This window comes from Anomalospiza imberbis, unplaced genomic scaffold (genome assembly GCF_031753505.1).
Source record: "Anomalospiza imberbis isolate Cuckoo-Finch-1a 21T00152 unplaced genomic scaffold, ASM3175350v1 scaffold_89, whole genome shotgun sequence".
In the NCBI taxonomy this organism is placed as follows: domain Eukaryota; kingdom Metazoa; phylum Chordata; class Aves; order Passeriformes; family Viduidae; genus Anomalospiza; species Anomalospiza imberbis.
Window position 1 is genome coordinate 128,587 of NW_027100511.1, and position 22,345 is coordinate 150,931.

The following is a 22,345-nucleotide window of genomic DNA, read 5'->3' on the forward strand; positions in this document are numbered from 1 at the left end:
GGGCTCGAGCTGAGCTGGACACCTGGTGTGGCAAGCACTGGTGGCCACCATCCAAGCTGGTTATGCTTGTCTGGTTCCCTGACAGCTTGGGGCCCTGGGCGGAACCCGGACAGCCTGGTCTGGCCCCAGGGAAGGAGAAGGAGCCCCTGGAGGAGCTGTACCAGGTGGGGCTGCTGCTGCATGGGACAGCGAGGACGACATCAAGGATGACAACCTCTTCCTCCACCTGGTCACCAGCAAGCTGAAGATGATGGACTTTGATTCTGGCACCTTCTCCAAAGCCAGGCTCCACAGGGAATTTGCAGATGAGTCCACACGCAGGGGGATGCTCCCAGATTTGGGCATTGCACAGCCTGGCCAGGAACCAAAGGTTCCCCCTTTGCTGGGGCAGATGCAGCTGATCCTTCAGTTGGCTGCCAGGCTGCTTTTGGCAGGGCTGGGGGGATGGGCTGGGGTGGTGATGAAATGGGAGTGGGCTCCTGGCCCTGCCAACAGCCCCCAGCACCCACCGTGCCCCGGGCTGGGGCTGGGGCTGCGGCAGCCAGCCTGACACAAACAAAGCCCCATGGTGGGAGCAGAGGTGGGACTCCAGAACCTGTGCAGGGGCTGCTTTGCTTTGCAGGCAAGGAAGGGCTTGGGCTGCTCCACTGCCCCTGTTTGCTTTGGGGTCACCGTTATTTTGGGGGGCAGTGCAGGGGGGAAGGGAGAAAGCCTGGGCTTCCCTCACCTGTGGGTGGGTTTTTCCCTGGCATGCAGGGGATGGGCCTTCCTTAAGCCCCTGACAGAGATAAGAGTTTTCACCTTTTTTCTTGTTCCCCTTTTTGTCTGTAATATCTTTTCAATAATTTGTTGTGTGTTTTTCTAGAGGAAGCGTTCCAGGTGGGGTCCAGTCTGGATGGGGAAGTGCTTGGGAGCAGCTGTGGCGTGGATGGGCCGTGCCCTTGGAGAAGGCTGAGGACATCGTTTGGGACCAGCTTTTCTTCCAGTGGGGGATGGCGTCAGGTGGGTCCCGTCTGCTTGGCATGGTGGGATCAGAGCTTTGGGGAGATGGCAGCGAGCACGGGAGCATCCTGCTCTGGGCAGCTGCTGAGGGCTGGATGTGCCATGGCTGGCTGCAGGCTGGGCACATGTCCTGCCCTCCTGCTCTGCTCCCACAGGCAGCAGGGATGGGCAGCTCTGGGCACAGCTCTGGGCACGGCCAGCATGGCCTGGGCCCCGCGGGCGGCTGGGACAAGGGGACAGGAGCCTTCAGCTGACGGGCGCTTTCTGGTTTCTCTCCTTGCAGCCGGGCTCTGCAGGTGCTGAGGCTGCTCTGGGCTCTGCCAGGGCTCTGCTGGAGCTCAGCACCGGGCCGCAATCAGCCAAAGAAGAAATGGGGTGACCTGCAGCACAGACCTGCTGGAGCATTTCAGCAACACATCTCAAGGTTGCAGAATGTACACCTCCCAGGGAAAACATGCCACCACCCAAAAAATAAACTTGTTCAATAGCTTCTGAAATGAAATCAATCTGGGATGACCCCAAATGACATTTTGCAGCTTGCTCATGCTGTATCTCAGCCCTTCTCTGAATAGTTCTCTCTCCCACCTGCCTTGTAGTTCCCAACTGCTCCCTCTTTTCCCCCACTGAGTTCCCAGCCCATGGCAGTCCCCATCACACTGTTGCCTTCCTTGGTGCCCCTCACCACGAGGAAGGCTGAGCCCCAGGCTTAGGGACTCATCCTGTCACTGGCTGAGGAGCAGCAATGTCTCAGAGGTCCAGTGGGATTTTAGTGTCATTCAGAGCTGCTCTCCAGCCCTCAGCTCTCCTCACTGCTGAGTTCCCACTCCCTTTTCCTCGTCCTTGCAGCAGGATGAGCTCTGTGAATCCCCTTGAGCCTCCCCACTCTTCCCAGCCAACGCACCCACCTCAGTTATGCTGAAGCTGCAGCTTCTCTGTCTCCTCTGGCACACCAGTCCAGTCCCCTGTGCGGGGAGCCCCAGCCCCAGAGCACAGCACTCAGCAGTGCACTCCGGGCTGGAGCAGCTGCCCTGCAGCCCTGGCTTGGCTGTTTGTGGCAAGGGAATGCTCCCTGTTTGCAGCTGTCCCTGCAGGATGGCCCCAGGGCAGAGCCCGGCCGGGCTCCCACTGCAGTCCCTGGAGCTTGGGGCAGACAGTGGTCCCAGAGCTGAGGTTCATGGGGAGCACCCGGAGCTGTGGCTTGCAGTCAGTGTTGGCAAATGTTGTGTTCTCATCTCCTGCAGCCTGTGGGGAAATCAACCTGTGCTGCCAGGCCTGTGTGTGCCAGGGGCTCTTGGATGTCTCTGTATCCATGGACAGAAGGCTCTGTGTGTGCCAGGGGCTCTTGGATGTCTCTGTACCCATGGACAGAAGGCTCTGTGTGTGCCAGGGGCTCTTGGATGTCTCTGTACCCATGGACAGAAGGCCCTGTCTGTGCCAGGGTTTCCATAATGTCTCTGTGCCCATGGGTATGGAATAGCATGGGCCCTGAAAGTGTCAGTCCTGTTGCTTGCACGCTCCTTCCTTTGTATACAAGACACATCCATGCACACCCCCATGTACAGATACATTCAAACGTCAGGGAGGGAGAGAGATTTCCCACAGAGCTCTAACTTGGGCATAACTCAACTTTTAGCCGGTGGCCAGGAGATTTTTTTCCCCATCTCTGTGTGAGAAGGTGTCCAAGAGCTGAAGGAGCAGCATTTAGAAGCAATTGCAGGATTTCTAGGCAGGAAGTGGAGCTGACAACCATCCACGTAACTCGCCGTATTCATCAGGATGTGCTGCTGGTTCTTTGGGAATATGGCCCAATGGAGACACGAGGCTTGGAAAAATCCCAGTGTTCTGTGGATTTGTGCAAAGGGGGAGCAGCAGAAACACTTTGTGTCTGCTCTGGGGACACAAGGCCCAAGGAGCTGCGGTGGCAGAGGGTGACCTGGGCTGGTGGCAGGTGAAGTCCTGGTTCATGACATCCCAGAGTGGCACAGGACAAAGCTCCAAGCACTCCCAACCCCACTGATGATGTCTTTGTGATGCTGCACATCCTATAGGAAAAGCTGCTGTCACACAATGCACTGGGATTTGTAAGTTTCATTTTCAATACTTTAGGTCCAAGTTTCAAACTGCAATATTTTTGTTCTCAAGACACAGTTGTGCACAATCCATCTCTCATCCTCCTATTGCTTCAACTCCAATTTAAAAACAAAATCTTAATATAGGGAACAAAACCCAAAGTCTTTAAAAAAAAGAATGCTGAGGTCAGTCCGTAAGATGGATCCAGGCCATCAGAACATGCACAAAGTAAATGAGTTCTCCTTTTAAATAGATCAGTTACCTCTTAATCCAAATTACAAAAGATTTTCACTACACATTTGTTTCTTTTTTTTCTCTTTCATATTTTTCTCGGTTTTTTTTTCTTTTTTCTTTTTCTTTTTAAGCAGATAACACGTCCTGAAAAAGAAATGTTCAGCAAAATGAGATACATTTCTGATAAACAATGAAAATATTTACTCCTCCGTTTACTTTTCTCTGGATACCCTGAGGTAAAAAATCTAGCAGATATGAGCAGAGGTGTCAGGTGTTTGCTTTGGACTAAGCTGGAGTTCAGCACTGCTGACATCCTGGTCCAGCCAAGAGTTGCAGAATTCTTTTGCACATCTCGAACCATGTGTGTGCAGGCACAGCACCTGCACAGCTGACACACCAGTGCACGTGAATAACTCTGTTACTCCCTCACAGAAGTTGGGCTCTGCCCCAGAACGAGGTGCTCCAGCCCTTGGCTCCTGGTTCCCGTGGGGAGCAGCTCCCTTCCCTCTGGCTGAGCTGCTCAGGCAGAGCCCGGCAGCTCCTGGCCCTGCAGGGCTGAGGCTTTTCCCCGTTGCTGGGCACAGACTGATGGAGCAGCACTGCTAAACACGGGGGCACACAGGGGGACCAGCAGCAGCTGCCTTTGGCCACCTGAGGTTCCAAGGCCCAAACTCAGAGCAGACAGGGCTGGAAGAGACTCGCAGGCTCCCTGCTGGCTCTGCTGCCCCACTTGTGCCCACCTGGGAGCCCCCAGGGCCAGCAGGGACTTGAGATGGCAGCCCTGGGCTCCTGGAGCTTGTGCAAGGAACGGAGCTGGGGACTCCCTGTCCATGGGGAGCTTCCAGATGGAAAAGGCAGCTTCAAGGGCAGAGAAAGGAGGGTCTCGACCCCTGGATCTGTGCCAGTCCCACAGTCCTGGGCAGCAGCCACCGAGCCCTGGGGGAGCAGAGGGCACAGCAAGAGGGACAAAAGCAGGCAAGGTCAGAGACTGGAGAGAGCCAGACCCGGCAGCAGGAGCAGCTGCTCCATTGCACTCTTGGAGAAAGCTCTTGGCTGGTTCAAAGCGCTGAAAGGCGTGCAGGGCAGAGAGGAGTCCACACCAAACACTGCTCCTGTTTCCACAGCCTCCCATCTCCGTGTCCCAGAAGGAATTGGATGGACTGTGTTCTTCTCTCCGAGTCGTCCGGTTCAGCACGAGCAGCTGAGCACCAGGAGCTGAAGGAGCTGAAGCCTCAGGCCACAAGAGCTGGGCCTGAGGAGACTTTGTGAGCAAATGAATGCTGCTAACATGGACCTGGCTGAATGCAGATAGACTCATGGAATTGTTATGTGTATTTTAGATAATTCGTGCTTGTGAGAAATAGATGTATGAAATATGTTATATTGGTAAGAAATATTCTGTAAGTTTTTTTAAGTACCCCACCAAGGACGGGAAGGTTGCTTCACAGTATTTCAAACCAGCAGCTGGCAGCAGGGAGAAAAGGACCTAATTTGCAAACGAATGGACGTGGCCGGCTTGGAGATGGGTGCTTTTCAGCACTGGTGGGTTCCTTTGTCTCCCTGGTGCTACACTGCAGCTCCTGGCATGTAGATGTTAGCAAAAAGGATTCTCTTTGAGGAAAGATCGAATACTCAGATCCTTTGGCATTCATCATTTTTCAAGTATCTTATGTTACATTTTACATATTTGTCGTGGTTTGACATGGAAATGAATTTTTTCAGGAAGTTGGGTCAAACCAATCAGTGGTCAGGTTTGGATATTGGCACACTATTTTGAATACTTCTGATGAAAAGCACCTACTTGGCTGCAGGCTCTTTACTGCCAAGCTCTCAGCAGGGTGGCTGGCTGGAGGTTTGCTTTGTCCCTCATCAGCTTCAAGGAGAAACCATCTCACCACCACAGTGACTGCTCAATGTCCCAGTGCAGAATTTTTAAAACAGGGGGCTTCTGTTCCCCTCCTATTCTCCAGCATTAGCCAAGGTATTTCAGAATGTTTGTACCGATTTGCTGAATCCCTCTGGACATTTAGAAAGAAAAACATTACTGAACTGCTTTGCTGGCTGCTTTTGTTTTATTGGTAGCTGCACATTTGAGCTGGTAAAACGGTTTGCTGTTGCTATTCCAAAATTTGTTCACTAACCTACCATGCTATTCTATATGCTAATCTTTTTGTTTCTCTCTTCATTCTCTTTCCCTCACGCATCTCCATTCTCGTCTTTTTCTCATTTTATGAGCTAATTCCCTTTCTCTAATTCCCTTTTTCTGCGTCAAATCCCATATATAACAAAGTGTCCGAGATTTTACTCTGCAAGTTGTTGTATGTAATAAACTTCTGTATATCTTATCCAGCTGAACACAATGGCACCACTTACACGCCCTAAGTGACATGTACATGTTTGGAACGCCCAACGAGAAACACGCTGTAAGTAGTTGAGAGTGAGATAACCAGAACCATCAGGGAGATACATCTGAATACTGAACTCCAGGAGCAGGATCGATCGGACGGGTTCTGTTCAACTTGCCACAGTGAAGGAACTCCACATGAATAGGTGCAGCCCAGAAAAGAAGAAAGCGACTTTGCCTCAGGCAAGAAAAACCATCTATAAATCACTTGGACAGAACAGTCGGGGTGAACATAGGGGACCCTATGCTGCAGTGGTCAAACCTGTGTCTCACCAGCGCCGATCCCGGGCTCGGCACTGACCTTTTTTTGATAGTGGCTTTTCGTTGTTATTCTCTAAATTTATATTTGGACAATTTAATAAATTTTCTTTAATTAATAAATTGGAGCATTCATTTATAACAATCTTGAATCCATCTATAACATACTAAAAATCCTAAAGCTTTAATTTCTTACCCATGTGACATACTAAACTCCTCTCTACAATCTCTACAATCTATTTCACACTTTTGTGGTTTCTAGTTTACCTTGAGGCTTTGGAAGTTTTCTCCATGAATGAGGGTCAAAGTCAGTGCTCCCCTGGGGGTCAGGACACCCCAGAGCAGACAGAGAAATACTCCCGGTGTCCTGGGTTTCCACAACATCCCTTCCTCCTTTATTCATTATACACAATTCACAAAGTTCTATTGTGACATTTGGGTCTTGGCCAGTCCTTTTCTGTAGGGTATTCAGTGTCACAGCGAGCAGCCAAAGGTGACATATTAGCATTGTCAGCCTTATATTACATTATCAATTTTTAATTCTGTGAAAAATGCATATTATATGGCTCTACGCAGATATTTACGATATGTATTATGCTATGTTGGAAAGTTATGCTGTAGTAACATTTTAATAATATAGTAAATGTAGTTTTGTAATTGAAATTAAGCTTCAGTAGTTAAAATAGAAAATATGTGTGTGTGGTATTCTTTTTGCTCAAGAGAAGGAGAAGATAATCAAGAAATTCTTCACACAGAGATAACAATTACAAAAACCCCTAAATCTTCCAGAGGAGAGGAATTTATGGCTTTCTTTATCAACAAAAAACCGAACTTCTCCAAACTCGACTTAGACTTCAAGGCGCCTGGGATTAACAGGAATTCCTCAACAAGTACCGGACGAATTTCTTGTTTTAAATAAAAATATGCATATTCATGAAGTGATTTGTGTATGCAACAGGTTACCCCTCTTAAGGTGGGAATTCTTTTTTATCGGGGTCCTTCTCCTGGCTCACTTTTGTCCAGAGAGAGGTACCCAGCCCGGGCTGTAACTTTTTGCTGTTATTGTCTCTTTAATTGTCCTAACTCTAATTGTTTAATCTTTATTACTTTACTTTTATTAATTTGTTTTCCAATTTATTTTTATTAAACCTTTATAAATTTTAAAACGAGTGATTGGCGTTTATAACAAATGGTAGCAGAGGATGGTTCTTAATACCTCGCTGTGGGTGCTGTAGGAGAATTAGAGTGAGAAGGCGCGTCCTGCCCTGATTAGGCAGCCTCACTCTGTTCCCCTGGTGTGACCACAGACCGCAGGTTACGATCCGATGGACAAAAAGAGACAATAAAGCAAAGAAAAGGGAAAGAATTCCTAAACCGCGGTAATTAGCCCCTAAGACCAAAGTGTACACGAAGAACAAAGACCCAAGGACAAGGGATAGGTAAGTATTTGTTGGGATGGGGTGGATAAGGGGGGATGAATGTGTGTGAATGGGGTGGATAAGGGGGGATGAATGTGTGTGAATGAGAGGCGGGCTGGGTACCCCAGACCTGCTAAGTGAGTGCAGTAGTCTCCCATGCTGCGTTTCCGTCTTTTTCGAGAGAAAAATGGCCAGTAAAGAGACACGAAGAGAGTGATAAAAAGAGTGAGAGAATCCCTCCGGGGAAAATTTAGATTGGGTTTCGGGGAAGGAGTGGGAGCCCTTGGAGAGAAGAAGCCGAGGGTGTTCCTGGTATAATCCATTGGGGAAAATAAGAAGGTAAAAAGGGGGGGGCCTTTAAAATTTTTTTTTGCTAGGTTGAATTGAATGGGCTGGGTTGAGGGATTAATATTCAAGAGCACCCAGGGTTGAATAAAAGTCTGCTGGGTTGAGATATTAATCTTCAAGAGGACCCAGGGTTGTTGCTGGGTTGAGATATTAATCTTCGAGAGCACCCAGGACTGAGTAAAATTTTGCTGGAGTGAGGGCACACCCGAGAGAATCTGGGGTTGGGAACAACACAGCCGGATTGAGGGGTATCCAAGAACACTGGGACTGGCCAGGGACACCTAAACGTGTAATAGGTGTTAAAATTAGAAGGTACCTTGTTGTTGTGATTGTTTTGTTGTGTGTGAGAGTAGGTGAAAAATAAAGTTGAGTAAATGTGGACGAATGAAAGTATATGTAATGTAGATAGTTTATTTTAGGCTTTATTATAGTTCCTTGGAGGAAAGTGTATTGTGAGAAAAAGGAGTTTTTTTTTTAATATAGTTGAAAGAAAAGTGGTATTTAGGTAGTGAGAGGAAAGTGAAAAACAGAGGCAGGGGGTGAATAGATAAGATCTTGAAAAATGGGACAGAAATCCAGTAAAGAGAATACAGGAAAGAAAAAAAGGAGTAAGAAATTATCAACAGAAATACCCCAAGATAGTCCTCTGGGAGTTATGATAGCCAACTGGGAAAAAAACCCATGTACAAAAAAAACCAGACAAAGTCAAGATGATACAATTTTGTATGCTTGAATGGCCAACAAAGGAAATAAGATCTGACCACGTTTATTGGCCTAGATATGGTTCTTTTGAGAAATGGATTTGTCAGGCTTTAAATGTATTTGTAAAGTCAAAGGAACCGTTTAATTCAGAAGAAAGAGAATATGCCACGTGCTGGACAGGGGATTTTAGGAAAGTAAAAATCTTTAAGGTATCAGAAATCCCCGAAACAAAACAAGAAAAGAAAAAAGGGAAAGAGAAGGGAGGGGAGCAAGAGGAAAAAAGAGGAAAAGAAAAAGAATGGGATCCTTTAGAAATGTTACCTCCTCCCTTCCCATTCGCGCCTGCACCGCCTGCGGCCCCAGCACCGGTTTCGGGTCCCAGCGAGCCGCTCCCCTCAGCTCCGCCGGTCCCGGTGCCGGTGCCTGTCCCGGTGCCTGCGCCCACCCCGGGCTCTGGCTCGCCGCGTGTTCCTGCCCCGGTTCCCGTTCCCGCGGCGGCGGCTCTGCGGGTTCCCGCCCCGCTGCCCGCAGCAACCCCCCTGGTCCCTGTTTCGCCGCCTGCCGCCTCGGTACCGGCCCCCGCCTCGCTGCTCGCGGCTGCCCGACCGGCCCCCTCCCCATCCTGCCCGGTTTGCCCGCGGCTGGTCCGCTGGCCGCGCCCGGCGGGCTCCCGTCAGTCCCGGCTGTCCCGTCTCTGGCCGCTTCTCCCGCAGCGGTTTTCTCGGCCCCATGCCCCGCGGCTTTGCCCGTTCCGGCTACACTGGGCGCTGCCGCCGCTGCCCTGCCTCTGCCGGGAGCGGCCGGCTCCGCCGCCGTGAGCCACGTGGAGGCTGACCGCACTCCCATCCGCTATCCCCCGGACATGCTGCCCCTTCAGCAGCTCCGGCAGCAAACCCCGCCCGTGCTCCGCCTCTGGAGGACCTGGCCTCTATGGTCTGTCCTCCTCACACCGCCCTTCCTGCCCGGAGCTCCGTTCCCTTGGAAACCGCAGCTCCGGCTCCAAGGAACTCCCTGTCCCAGGAAGATGCTCCTTATAGAAATACTAGAGGTGCAGTTAAGAGGCAGCTTTCTCCTGGTTTTTCCTCACCACACGAAAATAAAGCTGCAGAAAAACATTGGAATAAAGAAATTGGTCTATTTCCACTAAGAGAGGTCCCGATAGGAGGGGGTGGGATTGGATTTGTGAATGCTCCCCTGACTTCTTCCGAAGTCAGAAATTTAAAAAAAAAAAAGAAATCAAAGGGATTTTAGAGGATCCCATCGGCACAGCTGAACAACTTGACCAATTTTTAGGTCCAAACGTTTATACCTGGGAAGAAATGCAGTCTATAATGAAGATACTATTTTCTCAGGAAGAAAGGGAAATTATAAGAGTTGCAGGCATAAAAGCCTGGAATAAAGAACATCCACAGGGGCCCTCTGGAGAAGACATAATGCCAACTGAACCTCCAGGGTGGAGTCAAAATAGTGAGGAGGGGAGAAAACTTATGAATGACTATCGCAATACAATAATCAAAGGAATAAAAGGGGCGGCACCTCGAGGGCAAAATGCTAAAAAGGCTTTTGAAGCACAGCAAAAGAAAGAAGAGACTCCAACTGAATGGTTGGACAGACTTGGGAGAAATATAAGGCAACATTCCAGAATGGATCCTGAAATTGATGTGAAAAAAGCTTTGTTAAAGATTAACTTTGTGCTTGGCCAGATAATGGAAAAAAATTGAAGATCAGAATGACAAATTATTAGATGATTTATTAAAGGAGGCTCAGAAAGTCTATGGCCAAAGCCAAACTAAAAGCAAGGATTGTGGCAGTCACCATGTGAGAAAACAATTACAAGAAAAAAATCAAAAACACACAAACACTACTCCTAGATATGACAGTAGTAGAGACAGGGGAGCAAAAAAAAAATAAAACCCCAATACAAACCAAATCTCAGGAGCATTCCAGGAATGTCTGCTTTTACTGTAAGAACAAAGGACATTATAAGAGAGATTGTCCTAAGAGAGCAACAGATCTGAAAATCTTCTGAGAGATGAGCAAAGAGGAAGAATAGGGGTGTCCAAGGCTCTATTTTCTAGGGGACAGATACCATCTAGAGCCTGTGATAACTTTAAAAGTAGGTCCCCAAGAAGAAGAATTGGAATTTGTAGTAGATACCAGAGCAGAAAGAACCTGTTTGTTAAATATTCCAAAAGGTTATAGTGTACCAACAGAAAATCTAATACATGATTGTCTAGAAATTATCCAGTACCAGAAAAAGAATGTCAGGGTATGCAGTAGTTGATGGGAAAAACATGCAAACCATTGAAAAGGGGAAGTTATCTTCAAACTGGTCAGCTCAAACCTGTGAATTATATGCTCTAAAAAGAGCACTGGAATATTTAGCACACAAGAAGGGAACTATATATACTGATTCAAGGTATGCCTTTGGAGTAGTACATACCTTTGGAAAAATTTGGGAAGAAAGAGGATTGCTTAATTCAAGGGGAAAAGGATTAGTACATGAGGGGCTCATTTTAGAGGTTTTAGAAGCATTAAGATTACCAGAAGAAATAGCTGTAGTACATATTAAAAGTCACCAAAAGGGAGTGACTCCAGAAGTAAGAGGAAATAATTTGGCAGACCAGGAAGCTAAGGATGCAGCAGAAAATGGAACTGAAAGAGTTATGCTAATATTAACTCCAAATGAGGAGAAATTGGAAATTCCAAAATTTAGTGAAGCAGAGGAAAAAGAATTAAAAAAAATAGGAGGTTTACAAGATGAATCAGGGAAATGGAAACTTCCTGATGGAAGACAATTACTTAATAAAATACTTACTAGAAGGATATTAGAAGACATGCATCAAAAAACTCACTGGGGTACTCAGGCTCTGTGTGATCACTTTCTAAGGAACTATGGGTATATTGGGATTTTTGGGATAGCAAAGAAGGTTACTGAAAAATGTATAACTTGCCAAAGGATAAATAAAAAGGTAATGAGAAAAACCACATTGGGAGGTCGGGAATTAGCTCTTAGGCCATTTCAAAGTATTCAAGTAGATTTTACTGAACTCCCTCAAGTTCAAAGATGGAAGTATTTATTAGTAATAACAGACCATCTAACTCATTGGGTGGAAGCGGTTCCCACTGCCACGGCTACAGCCAACGTGGTAAGTAAAACCCTTTTGGAACAGATTATTCCAAGATATGGAATGGTTAATAGGATAGACTCAGACAGAGGAACACATTTTACGTCAAAAGTGTTACAACAATTAATTCAGACCTTGGGGATAAAATGGGAATTACACACCCCATGGCATCCACAGAGTTCTGGCCGAGTAGAGAGAATGAACCAAACTTTAAAAAGAACTTTAACTAAATTAATAGTTGAAACCCGAATGTCATGGGTACAATGCCTACCTTTAGCCTTACTGAGGATTCGAACACAACCCAGGTCAGACCTGGGAGTGTCACCTTATGAAATGATGTTTGGATTACCTTTTTTGACTACTCTACATGAAAATGCTACCCATGAGGTAGGGGAAGAAAATGTTAAAAAGTATGTGAACACTATTGCCAAAACTCTTGAAAATTTAAGGTTAAAAGGAATAATCCCCCAAACCACACCTTTAGACTTTAAAATCCATAATATTCATCCAGGGGAATGGGTGTTGGTAAAAACATGGAAAGAACAATCTTTAACTCCACAATGGGAAGGTCCTTTTCAGGTATTGCTGACGACCGAGGCTGCGATCCGGACCAGGGAACGAGGGTGGATCCACGCCAGCAGAATCAAAGGACCTGTAGAAGAACCTAAAGAGTGGACGATAACCTCTGAACCGGGTGATACAAAATTGACTCTTAAACGGGGAATGGGTGGTAATGAACTGGGAAGACCTGAATGATCCAAGAAATATACACAGGATCACACCTAACTGGGAAGTAAGACCGAGTTACATCAGTAGTTTCAAATACTGCCTGGACAAACTTTGAGGTGCCTCCGGTACCCTCCTTGGGAAGGAATACTGCCACCACAGACAGGAGGATCAGGACTGTTTCGGACAAAAAAACTCCTGTATTTTGGCCTTAGCCTGTGATTTATACAAAGAGGAGGGCGGATTACAACCTCAATCAGTGCCACGTAATATACCCTGTTTGATTCACCCAAATACTGGGCATGTTAGTTGGGTTAAATGTAAATGTTTGAATTGTGGGAATAATTGGTATTGTAGTTCACACAAGTGACGCCCCCATTGCAAAAAGTGTCGAGTGTCAACTAAATCCCCTATCCAAGCAGAGCTCGAAACAACTGAAATAATAACTTTATTTTGTGGATGGGAATTATTAGTGCCTGTTGAATGGGAAATAGCTGAGGAACAGTGGGAGACCACCGTTAAGGAGTGTCAAAAACGATTTGCCTGGAAATTAGCTAAGAGAAAGTGACAAAAGAAGAGAGGGCAAGACCAGATTGGCCTCTATAATCGCCACCAAGAAGATCACATACACCTGCTGTGGGTTGCAACCCCATAGGCATGGGAGGTGGGAGTATAAGCCATACTGGACCTCTCCTTTTTCTGTCACTCATTTTCTGTCTTTTCCCTTTTGGGATATTGACAAAGCCATGCTACAGGTGTTACCAGAAGCTGTATATGGAAAGACACCGAGGCTCCTTTTTTTTATCTCGCACACTCATGTCAACAGTCACTGTTATAACCCATCCAGATTAAGAAACTGCATGCACAGTGGACAAAAGTACTGGATTACTGAGAATTTAGGAATAAGTGGTAACAGGGCGAGAAGTGAATGCCCAAAAGGGGAAAAATGGATTTGTTTCACATACGCTATTGGGAATAAAGCACAAGATCTGGTAAAAGAGCAATTGATAACCAAAAAAGCTAAGCCGGCACCACCACCTAAACCTGTACCAATCTCACTTGACAATTTGTATACCAATGCTGAATACTAGCTGGTGGGATAATGTGTTGGAAATAGAATGGTGGAAAAAGCTAGGCTTCTTCCTGTTATGTGCTACAGCTGGTCTAATATTCCTTCCTTGTTTGATCCCCTGTTTCATTCGACTCATCACCAGTGTAGTTCAAGGCATGCAATTAGTGACCATGGATCAAAAATTGGATACAACAAAAACGGTGCAAAAGATTATGGTATTAAAGAAACAAAATAATATAGAAGACCCCTTTCAAGAGGCTAGATTGATTTATGAAGAAAATGAACGAAAAGTGAAGACTAGAAAGCAGTAAATATTGCTCGAGCCAAAATAATTATAAAAAGAAAGAGGAAGGATTGTGAAAAATGCAGAATGTATGGCTCTACGCAGATATTTACGATATGTATTATGCTAGGTTGGAAAGTTATGCTGTAGTAACATTTTAATAATATAGTAAATGTAGTTTTGTAATTGAAATTAAGCTTCAGTATTTAAAATAGAAAATATGTGTGTGTGGTATTCTTTTTGCTCAAGAGAAGAAGAAGATAATCAAGAAATTCTTCACACAGAGATAACAATTACAAAAACCCCTAAATCTTCCAGAGGAGAGGAATTTATGGCTTTCCTTATCAACAAAAAACCGAACTTCTCCAAACTCGACTTAGACTTCAAGGCGCCTGGGATTAACAGGAATTCCTCAACAAGTCCCGGACAAACTTCTTGTTTTAAATAAATATATGCATATTCATGAAGTGATTTGTGTATGCAACAGGTTACCCCTCTTAAGGAGGGAATTCTTTTTTATCGGGGTCCTTCTCCTGGCTCACTTTTGTCCAGAGAGAGGTACCCAGCCCGGGCTGTAACCTTTTGCTGTTATTGTCTCTTTAATTGTCCTAACTCTAATTGTTTAATCTTTATTACTATACTTGTATTATTTTTTTCCATTTTATTTTTAGTAAACTTTTATAAATTTTTAAAACGAGTGATTGGCGTTTATAACAAAGGCAAGCCCGGGCAGGTCTCTGTCGGAATATTGGGAACCCCAATATCCCTATACAACAGAGTTTTGATTAATTAATCAATGCTTCTGTTTGAATAATACATTAAAGATGCACTTGAATGTTCTAGGAAAAAAGTAAAATAAAAAAAAAAAGAATGCACACAAAGGGAAATACTGCTCTGGCTTGTGAAATGACACGTTCTCTTCAAATGGCAGGACTGTTCTAAATGTGATACTGGTCAGGCTGTATTTCTTTTCCTGCTTGCTTATTTTCATGTGCATTTCACATGGTGATAGTCACTTGCCTCAGCAGGCTTTTAAGTCACCAAAATGTTGAATTTTAACATGATATGGAAGAATGCTACAGTTAGGACAAATAGGCTTTTTGAGACAATGCTTTGCTATATTAAAAACCAAGGAATTATGAAGCTTTCATGTTGTTGGCTGCTGACCATTTTTATTTATGACTTCACAAGAGCAGCTTCGTGCTGATATGATCAGAGCAAGTTGAGTAGTTGTACTTCTACAAATTTCACTATGGCTTCAAAAGTGCAGGGTTTGTGTTTGCTCAGCGCTGAACCTGCCCCTTCACAGGGGTTATTGCTGTTTCTGGGTTTCTGTAAGGACCTCAGTTCTACTCTGTGCATGTCCTCCACAGTCTGGAAGCAGCGAGACAAGATCTGAAACCAGAGAGGAACACTGTCTTGTATCCAAAGGCCAGGCTGTCCTGGTGCTGTGCTTTTCCCCAGTATCTCACTGCTGTCAGGATCTCCAAAGGAGGACAAAGCCCTGCAGTTGCTCTCATCCTGCATGCAGTCTTTAACACTGTGAATACTTGTTTCTTGAAAACTGGATGTCAGCTCTTGGTCGAGATTTTTTTAAAAAATTCTGAGGGTTGGACTAAGCTTGCCTTCATGCAATTTGAGCTTTTTGGAGTTGCTCAGTGTTTCCTGTGCATGCTGCTGAAGCAGCATGCTGATGTTGGATCATGCATGTTCAGTGTGTCTGGTAAATAGAGCTCTTTGCAATCCTGTTCTATTGACACTTTTTAAAGAGGTCTTAGTAGCAGTGGCAGAAGAGATAAGGTGGTGCTGTGTGTTGAAGTGAGAGCGAGGGCCTGGCTAGCTCTTACTGCTGAAGAGCTGGGGTGTGAGAGGAGATCACTGCTGAAATACTGGCTGTGCAAAGCTAAGGCAGCTTCTGTCCCTGGCCTAAAGAGACAAAGTGCTGCCTTTTCCCCAAATGAAGGACCATGGGGAAATCAAGATTTCATGCAATTGTTTCTGTGTCTCTCAAGTGGTGATAGCAGTAAAGCACAGGGTGCACCTGCAGCCTCATTTGGGTCTGCCTTCCTAGGTGACTGAGCAGGAGAGCTTTCCAGTCTTTATATGCTGTCAGATGTGACACTTGGCCAAAAGCCCCTACTCTGAAAATGCAACAAAGTGAAGCCCATATGACTGCTGAGATCTCACTAGATGGAGCAGGGAAGCACTGCTGGATGTTATCCATGGAGGCTCTTTCAAGAGCTTTTCTCCCCTTCTGCCCCCTTTAATCCATTTTCAAGCCTAGCAATGCCTCATGTTTACCCAGCGGGCTCACATGAAAAGGTCAGTTCTATTTCTTTGACCTTTTTCAGCTCAGTGAACATCGGCAGCTGGAAATCCTTTCTGTAGACATGTCAGCTGCAGTGAAATGGTGCTGCAGGTAGTGACATGCATACAGAGCATCTCTGACCTCTGATGTTGTTTTCCCATCAACACAGAAGTTTTCCCAACATTTTAGTCCTTGTGACACCAATTGCTCTCAGGGAGCTTGTGGAAGGGTTTTCCTTCCCTTTTCCCTTGGCATTGTTTGGGTGCTCTCCTTATTTTGAAATGAGATAGTAAATATTTGCAATCTTGAATTTGTAGATGTGCTGGTTATCATTAATGTGTGGTCATGGGTTTTATATCCCTCAGGTGTTAGTACCAGTTTGTTGGGATAGGAGGAAATTTTTTTCCTGACAGTTTCTTTCCTAAATTTTTCTCTGAACTGGGAGACCATGTCTAAGACCTGGATGAACTAGTTTTGGTGAGGATGAAGGGGAAGGAGAACAGCAACCTATGGGCTGAATCTTGAATTGTGACCTTATACCCAACATCCACCAGAACCAACTGCTGAATTTAATGCCCCTGCTGTGGAAACACAGACACAGTGTGAGCACCATGAGTAGAGCTTTGTCCTGCTTTGGTTTAAGAAGTTAGGTTCTAGTAGCTCTAGTCCAGCTTTGGATGTTCTTTCTAAAACAGAAGTTAAACTACAACGTGTCTCTCCAATGCCAACCTTAAGCCATGGCCAGGTATTGCCATCAGTCTCTGCTGCAAATCCTGGAGAGTCTCATCAGCCAGAAGGCTCGTGGGAAGTGATGAAAAGCAAGTTGTCATGTTGTGTTCAAATTATAAGTGTTTTTGGGTGGAGCGTTAGCTACACAATTCCCATGAGGCAGGTGATGTTTTTCTGCACATCCTGTGCAAAGCTGAACCTCATTTAATACCTTTGATTTCTGATGAACATGACTGTCTTTACTGACTGAATTATATCCAGCATTCCATCTGCAGAGTGTTTTTCATCTTCTGGAATATAGTAAAGAATTTGTTTTCATAAATTTGGATAAAATTTTGACAAATTGTACAGCTGGATTAGTGCCGCTCAAAAACTAGGACTGTTTTTGGGAAGTTTCTGCTCTGTGTCAAATTAATGATCTGTTACAAAACTTTCAAAAAGCACAGTAACTGTAAAAATAATTTCTGGGTAATGATAGGAACGCCACTGGGTACTCTCTAAATCCTTTTGTCCCTTGTTAATACCTCATTTTGATTGTTGCATTTTTAATGCTTGGATTAGGACAGTGACATGTTCTGATCATTTCTGTTGAATGCATGAACATCTGGATTTGTTGTGTTTTAGTGTTGTTTGCTGTTGGCTAGGGATGAAAGCAGAGATCAGATGGTTTGAAGTTGACTTTTTTTTGTTTTTCAAAGTTGCCTTTGTTCATAAGCAGCAATCCAGGAGCTGAGCAATGGTTCTAATTGTGACTGACAAGCCATGATGGAAGGAGGAAAATGGGAGTGATGATCCATTGGCTGTGCTAGCTCAGCAGTGAGAGAAAAAATCTGAAAATTGCTCCTTAAAATTGTCCATGCTTTGCCTAAAGGAGAGATGAGGTTGCAAAAAGACAGTACTTTAATATGCATTGAGCAGTCTTGAGTATGCCATGTGCAGATTCGAGACCTGCTGCTTGCCCAGAAAATAAAAAGTATTTGGCACCTGCAGCCTGGTGACCCACGAAGGAGGGCATGGTCTCTCTGGCCTATGCCAGCTTAAAGGGGTAAAAAGTGAACCCCCTGTGCCCATGGATTACTGGAACCTGAGCAGAAGCCAACGCCCCATTAACAGGCCACAGTTAATAGGTTTACCCCCTTGTCGCTTCCCTCTGTTTTGAATATTTTGGGATTTCATACAGTAACTTGATGGCTATTACCTTGTGCCATTAAACAGTAATGTCAAGGAAAGGATGTTCCATGGGGTGTATTTAATGATTGGAATATTGTTTCATGCAGTGTGCTGCATGCAGCTGGCTGAGCGTTCCTTTAAATAGTTCCCACATCTCTCATGTTTGTTGGAGGGACTGTGCTGCCAGCTCTGAAGAATGGAGAGATTAATCTCTGCTACACTTGCTCTGGACAAATACCTTTTTAAAGTAAAACACCTCTTCTGTGTTTAAAAGTAGGGAAGAAAAAACGTCTGTACTGTAAAAACTAGTGCCTGAGCTCCTGCTAGGAGGTGATGCAACTTGCAAACGGTGAGCCAGGAAATGTCTTAAATGTTTCTTTATAGACTTTTCCCTCTAGGAGTGCCTCACCAATTTCCTGGTCATGTCCACATGACCAGGTTTCATTCCTGAAGTTTAGCTTAATTTCCAAGAGATGAATTCCGCCTTAGTGAATAACAACCTACCTGTACATAAAATAATTGCAATTAAAAATGAGGCTGAAGGACGGAAGATGCAAGTGTACCATCTCCCTGAACCTTGAAGCTGGGGTTTGGTGCCAGAGTCCTGGATGGTGCAGTGTGGTGTCTGCACACTCAAGTGCCACTCACTCCTCACCAAGGATTTGTCTTCTGTACTCTCTCTGGTAAAAGTCACATTGGTCTCAGGCTTGGGTTTTTTTCCTTCTTGTGCTTGGGGAGATTCGAACTTAACATTGACTAATGTGTGTTTGCTTCAGCTTACTCAGGAAATTCTTAGCACCTGGAGGATATTCAGTCTAGTGTTGACAAAAGCCCTCTTTCCACTCTGCATGTGGCATTGCACCATCCCCTGCTGAAATGACACAGGGTAATGCTGCTGCTAAAAGACACAGGAGTGCACCATGTTCCCAATACAGCAAGCAGAGAACCTGGGGGAAGAACAGAATAAACATGCTGGTGCTGTTACATAGGGATGATTTTTGTCTGCTTAGGCCCTGTTGAAACAAAGGGAGGAATTTGCAGAGGTAAATAGCAATTATCTCGGTGGGAATATGGCCAGGGCATCAGGATTACCATTAATGAAAAAATGCAGTAGGAGTGATCTTTAATGCTTCTTGGGATTAGGGCATTAGCTTGGCTTTACATCTGATCTGAAAGGTAACAGTTCCTGAAGCACAGCACAAGATGGCTTGGTTCAGCACTGGATGAAAAAATGATGCCGTTATTTTGTAAATAAAAATTTAAAAATTCTGCTGGCTGTCCTTACACTGCAGGGTACTGGAAGGAAACACCAAGTGAAGTACTGCCATGCCTTTTTGGACGTGTTCCATCCCAGCTGGCAGCTGGACATGCACGGTGCCTTTGCTCTGTCCTGCTCTTGCAGTTGCACTGTGTTCTTAGGGACATGTTTCTAAATACCACAACGTGTCTGAAGCTAGTCACCCTTGTCCTTGCAGGTGTGCCCAGTGGCTGTAGTGACTCTCCTGTCATTATTGTAAACACAAGTTTGCTCCTCCCACTTGTGGGTTAGAGATGTACCAGTTCCATGATACTGGAATCATGCTCTTCAAAGTTTGCCACCCTCTCTGGGGAAAACCAAACTTGCTGAGCAGTTCATTTTCACACAGGGAGGTTCCCAGTTATTATCCCTAAGGTAACGTTTAGAAGAGCCTTAGCATCTCTGAGTATTGGGCTGCAAAACCTCAAACCTCGTCCATTGAAAGCTTCCTTGGACCTGATCAATTCATTTGTAGCCACTCTAACCATGAATATAAATGTTGCTCACCTGATTAGCCTGTTTTATAGCACTTCAAAAGCCTTGATAAGACGGGTCAATGGAATAAATACCTAATGAGCGCTGAGACTCCTTCCTTGCAAATGAATAAATAAAGTATAGCACAAACTCTAGGTAATGCTTTCAATCAATCAGCAGAAATCCTTCTTTGGCTGCAAAGATGAAGCCTGAGATGATAAAATGGAGTTGCTTTGGATGTGCTACATTGAATATGTTATTTTTTTCTCCCTCACAGTAATAAGGACAAACACAAGTCTCTTCTCTTCCAGCTTAAATGCAGTTTGCTGGCAGTTTCACATCCTCTTCTAGTCTTTAGTACTTGCAGCATTGCTATTTTAGTATTTTACAGGAGTGTGGTCTGCTGGTACTGAGTTTACTGGTTTATATTGCTTTTAACAGGTACAGTCAGTGGTGGGTAGGTTGGGACTGCAGAATGGAAAGCTTTTCTTTTTGGGTGATTCTGTTGCCATTCCTTAACTCTCACGCCCCCACAGCCACTCACACAGAGATCTTGTTGGTACTAGCAGTTTGGTTTTGGAATGCAGATTTAGAGCCATAATAAAACATGACAGCAGAGGATGCTGTCTTGATAATTGCTGTAGGAAAATACTTGAGAGAATGCTGGAACTCCTAAAGAAGGGGGCACTTTAATGTTCATCCCTCTGATCTCTTCTTATTATGGCTAAGAAAGACCAACATGGTGCAGGTACTCTAGAAGCAAAGAAAGTGTTCTCAGCACGGTTCATGATGGCTGATGGTCCACACTGCCTTTGGTCCCTCGTTTTGACCTTTCCTGGGCACTGCACTGTGCATTGACACATTTGGTTCTTTCTCGGCAGCTCAGGTTTACGGATGATCTACTGAAATCCTGTGCGTGTTACGATGAAACCAGACAAAAAGTGGCTGTGCCCATTCCTGCTGGGGGTCTGAAAGATCTGCTGAATTGATCTAGGACTCTTAACAGTGAGAATAAAAGCACTTGCTTTTAAGCAGAGTGATTTATATCCCATGCTTGATTTGATTCTGTTTCTCTAAACCCTTATTTCAGTAGCACAGTTAACAGACTGGCTGGGTCCAGTTGTAACAATAACAAAACTGGGGAAGATTTTAAACAGATCTCAGGTCAGAGTGCAGCCTCAGCCTGTTCCCCTGTAGCCACCTGTGCACTCAGAGTGGCGAAGGCAGCAGTGAAAACACTGCACTTCTACTGAATGTGATTGAATCAGATCTTTGTGAAATCCCTGGATTTTTTTGCTGCCTAATAATGACTGTGAACTGCTTGTTCTTCATAAGCACAGAGTTTGGCCCTTTTCTCTCATCTTCAGATCTTACTGAAAATTCACTTTCAACATCCTTCTTCTTTGGCTAGGTTTAGCATAAATTAACAATCTTTTTTCCTCCTTTTTCAGGTATAGGAGCCTTTTAAAGGTAGCAGGTATTGTCTCGAGTTTTCCTCAGCATCATAATATATGGATATGAATGTCAGGTTCTTCAAATCTTAGAACCTATGTGTAACTTCAGTAGTAAAATTGCAAATCTTTTTTATGACACCTTTTAGGTAATTCCATGAGTAATCCAACCTTCAGCAATATGACTAATTAAAGAATGAAGCAGCAGACTTCCAAGCTGGAAGAAAGTATTCATATTTTCCTGGCTTTTTCTAAAAAGAATAGTTTTTGTCTGGCAACTCCCATGGTTTCTCAAGTTAATTAAGGTTTCGACAAATTGTTCTAAATCTCTCCACACCAGAAAAACAAAAAAGTTTTATCTTTAAAACTACAAAAAAATTATCACTGCAGTGCTGGCAGGGAAATGAATTGTTTCAGATGGGAAAATTATTTTTTTTTTCCATGAACATGGAAAGGAGGGATGTCAGTGGGGTTTGCATTGATTTAACAAGTCTTTTTTCACACACAAGTATAGATTTATATAAATGTTTTTGCATGCATGTACACATGTGCACAAGTGTCTAGACAAGTTAGCAATTGCAGGTCAAGAGTGAAGCATATCTGTCTCTAGGAAAATTATTAATGTATAGGTTGGCTTGGGTTATTCACTGCACTGAAAATAGTAGTAGGAAAAATGTTCTTTTTTTGAAAAAAAAGTGTTGTTTGTTTGTATGTGTGTTTTGCCCTTTTCCTGGGAAACCATCCTGGTTAATAGCCTGCCTTTAGATGGGATGAAACCTAAGCACAGAAATGTTCTTTGGCTAACAGAAAATGTAAAGGGAAAACAAAACCCTGTCACATTGGTTGTAATCTAATGCTGAAGTTGATTCTGTTTCCAGTGCAACAGCTGCTCTCTCTTCTGGCAGAAGCTGTACCTTTAGGCAGCCTTTCCTCTGGCTGGGACAATCTGCTTGTCTGGGTGCAAAGACTGTCACTGTTTGTCCTGACTGTTCTGATGCTATCCTTAACAGGCTTTGAAATGACCATGCCAATCTTTAAGAAAGCAGCAGAGACCGAAAACCTAGTTTCTAAAGAGTTTCTTTTCATGCATTGGTGTCTTTTTTGTTTAGTTTTGTCCCAAAATGGTTTATCTGAATACTCTGGCATGGGTTCAGGGATGTTTACAGATATTTATTTCTAGTAAATAAGCAGGTCACCAGAAGATGTTGTGGTCTACCCTTGCCAGCTGATACCCAGCAGCTCAGCGTGGGCAACTGATCTGACAACAGCAA

At 44.6% G+C, this 22,345-nt stretch overlaps 1 protein-coding gene across 1 annotated transcript in view; it reads left to right on the forward strand.

The window, feature by feature from the left end:
• The window catches only part of LOC137467942 (maestro heat-like repeat-containing protein family member 9), a 39,406-nt gene extending 18,326 nt beyond the window's left edge, over nt 1-21,080 (forward strand). Inside the window, exon 5 of the mRNA XM_068179347.1 lies at nt 21,075-21,080. Within this exon, the coding sequence (XP_068035448.1) occupies nt 21,075-21,080 (6 nt within the window). The remainder of the gene's footprint in view (nt 1-21,074) is intronic.
• Nucleotides 21,081-22,345: the final 1,265 nt, after the last annotated feature.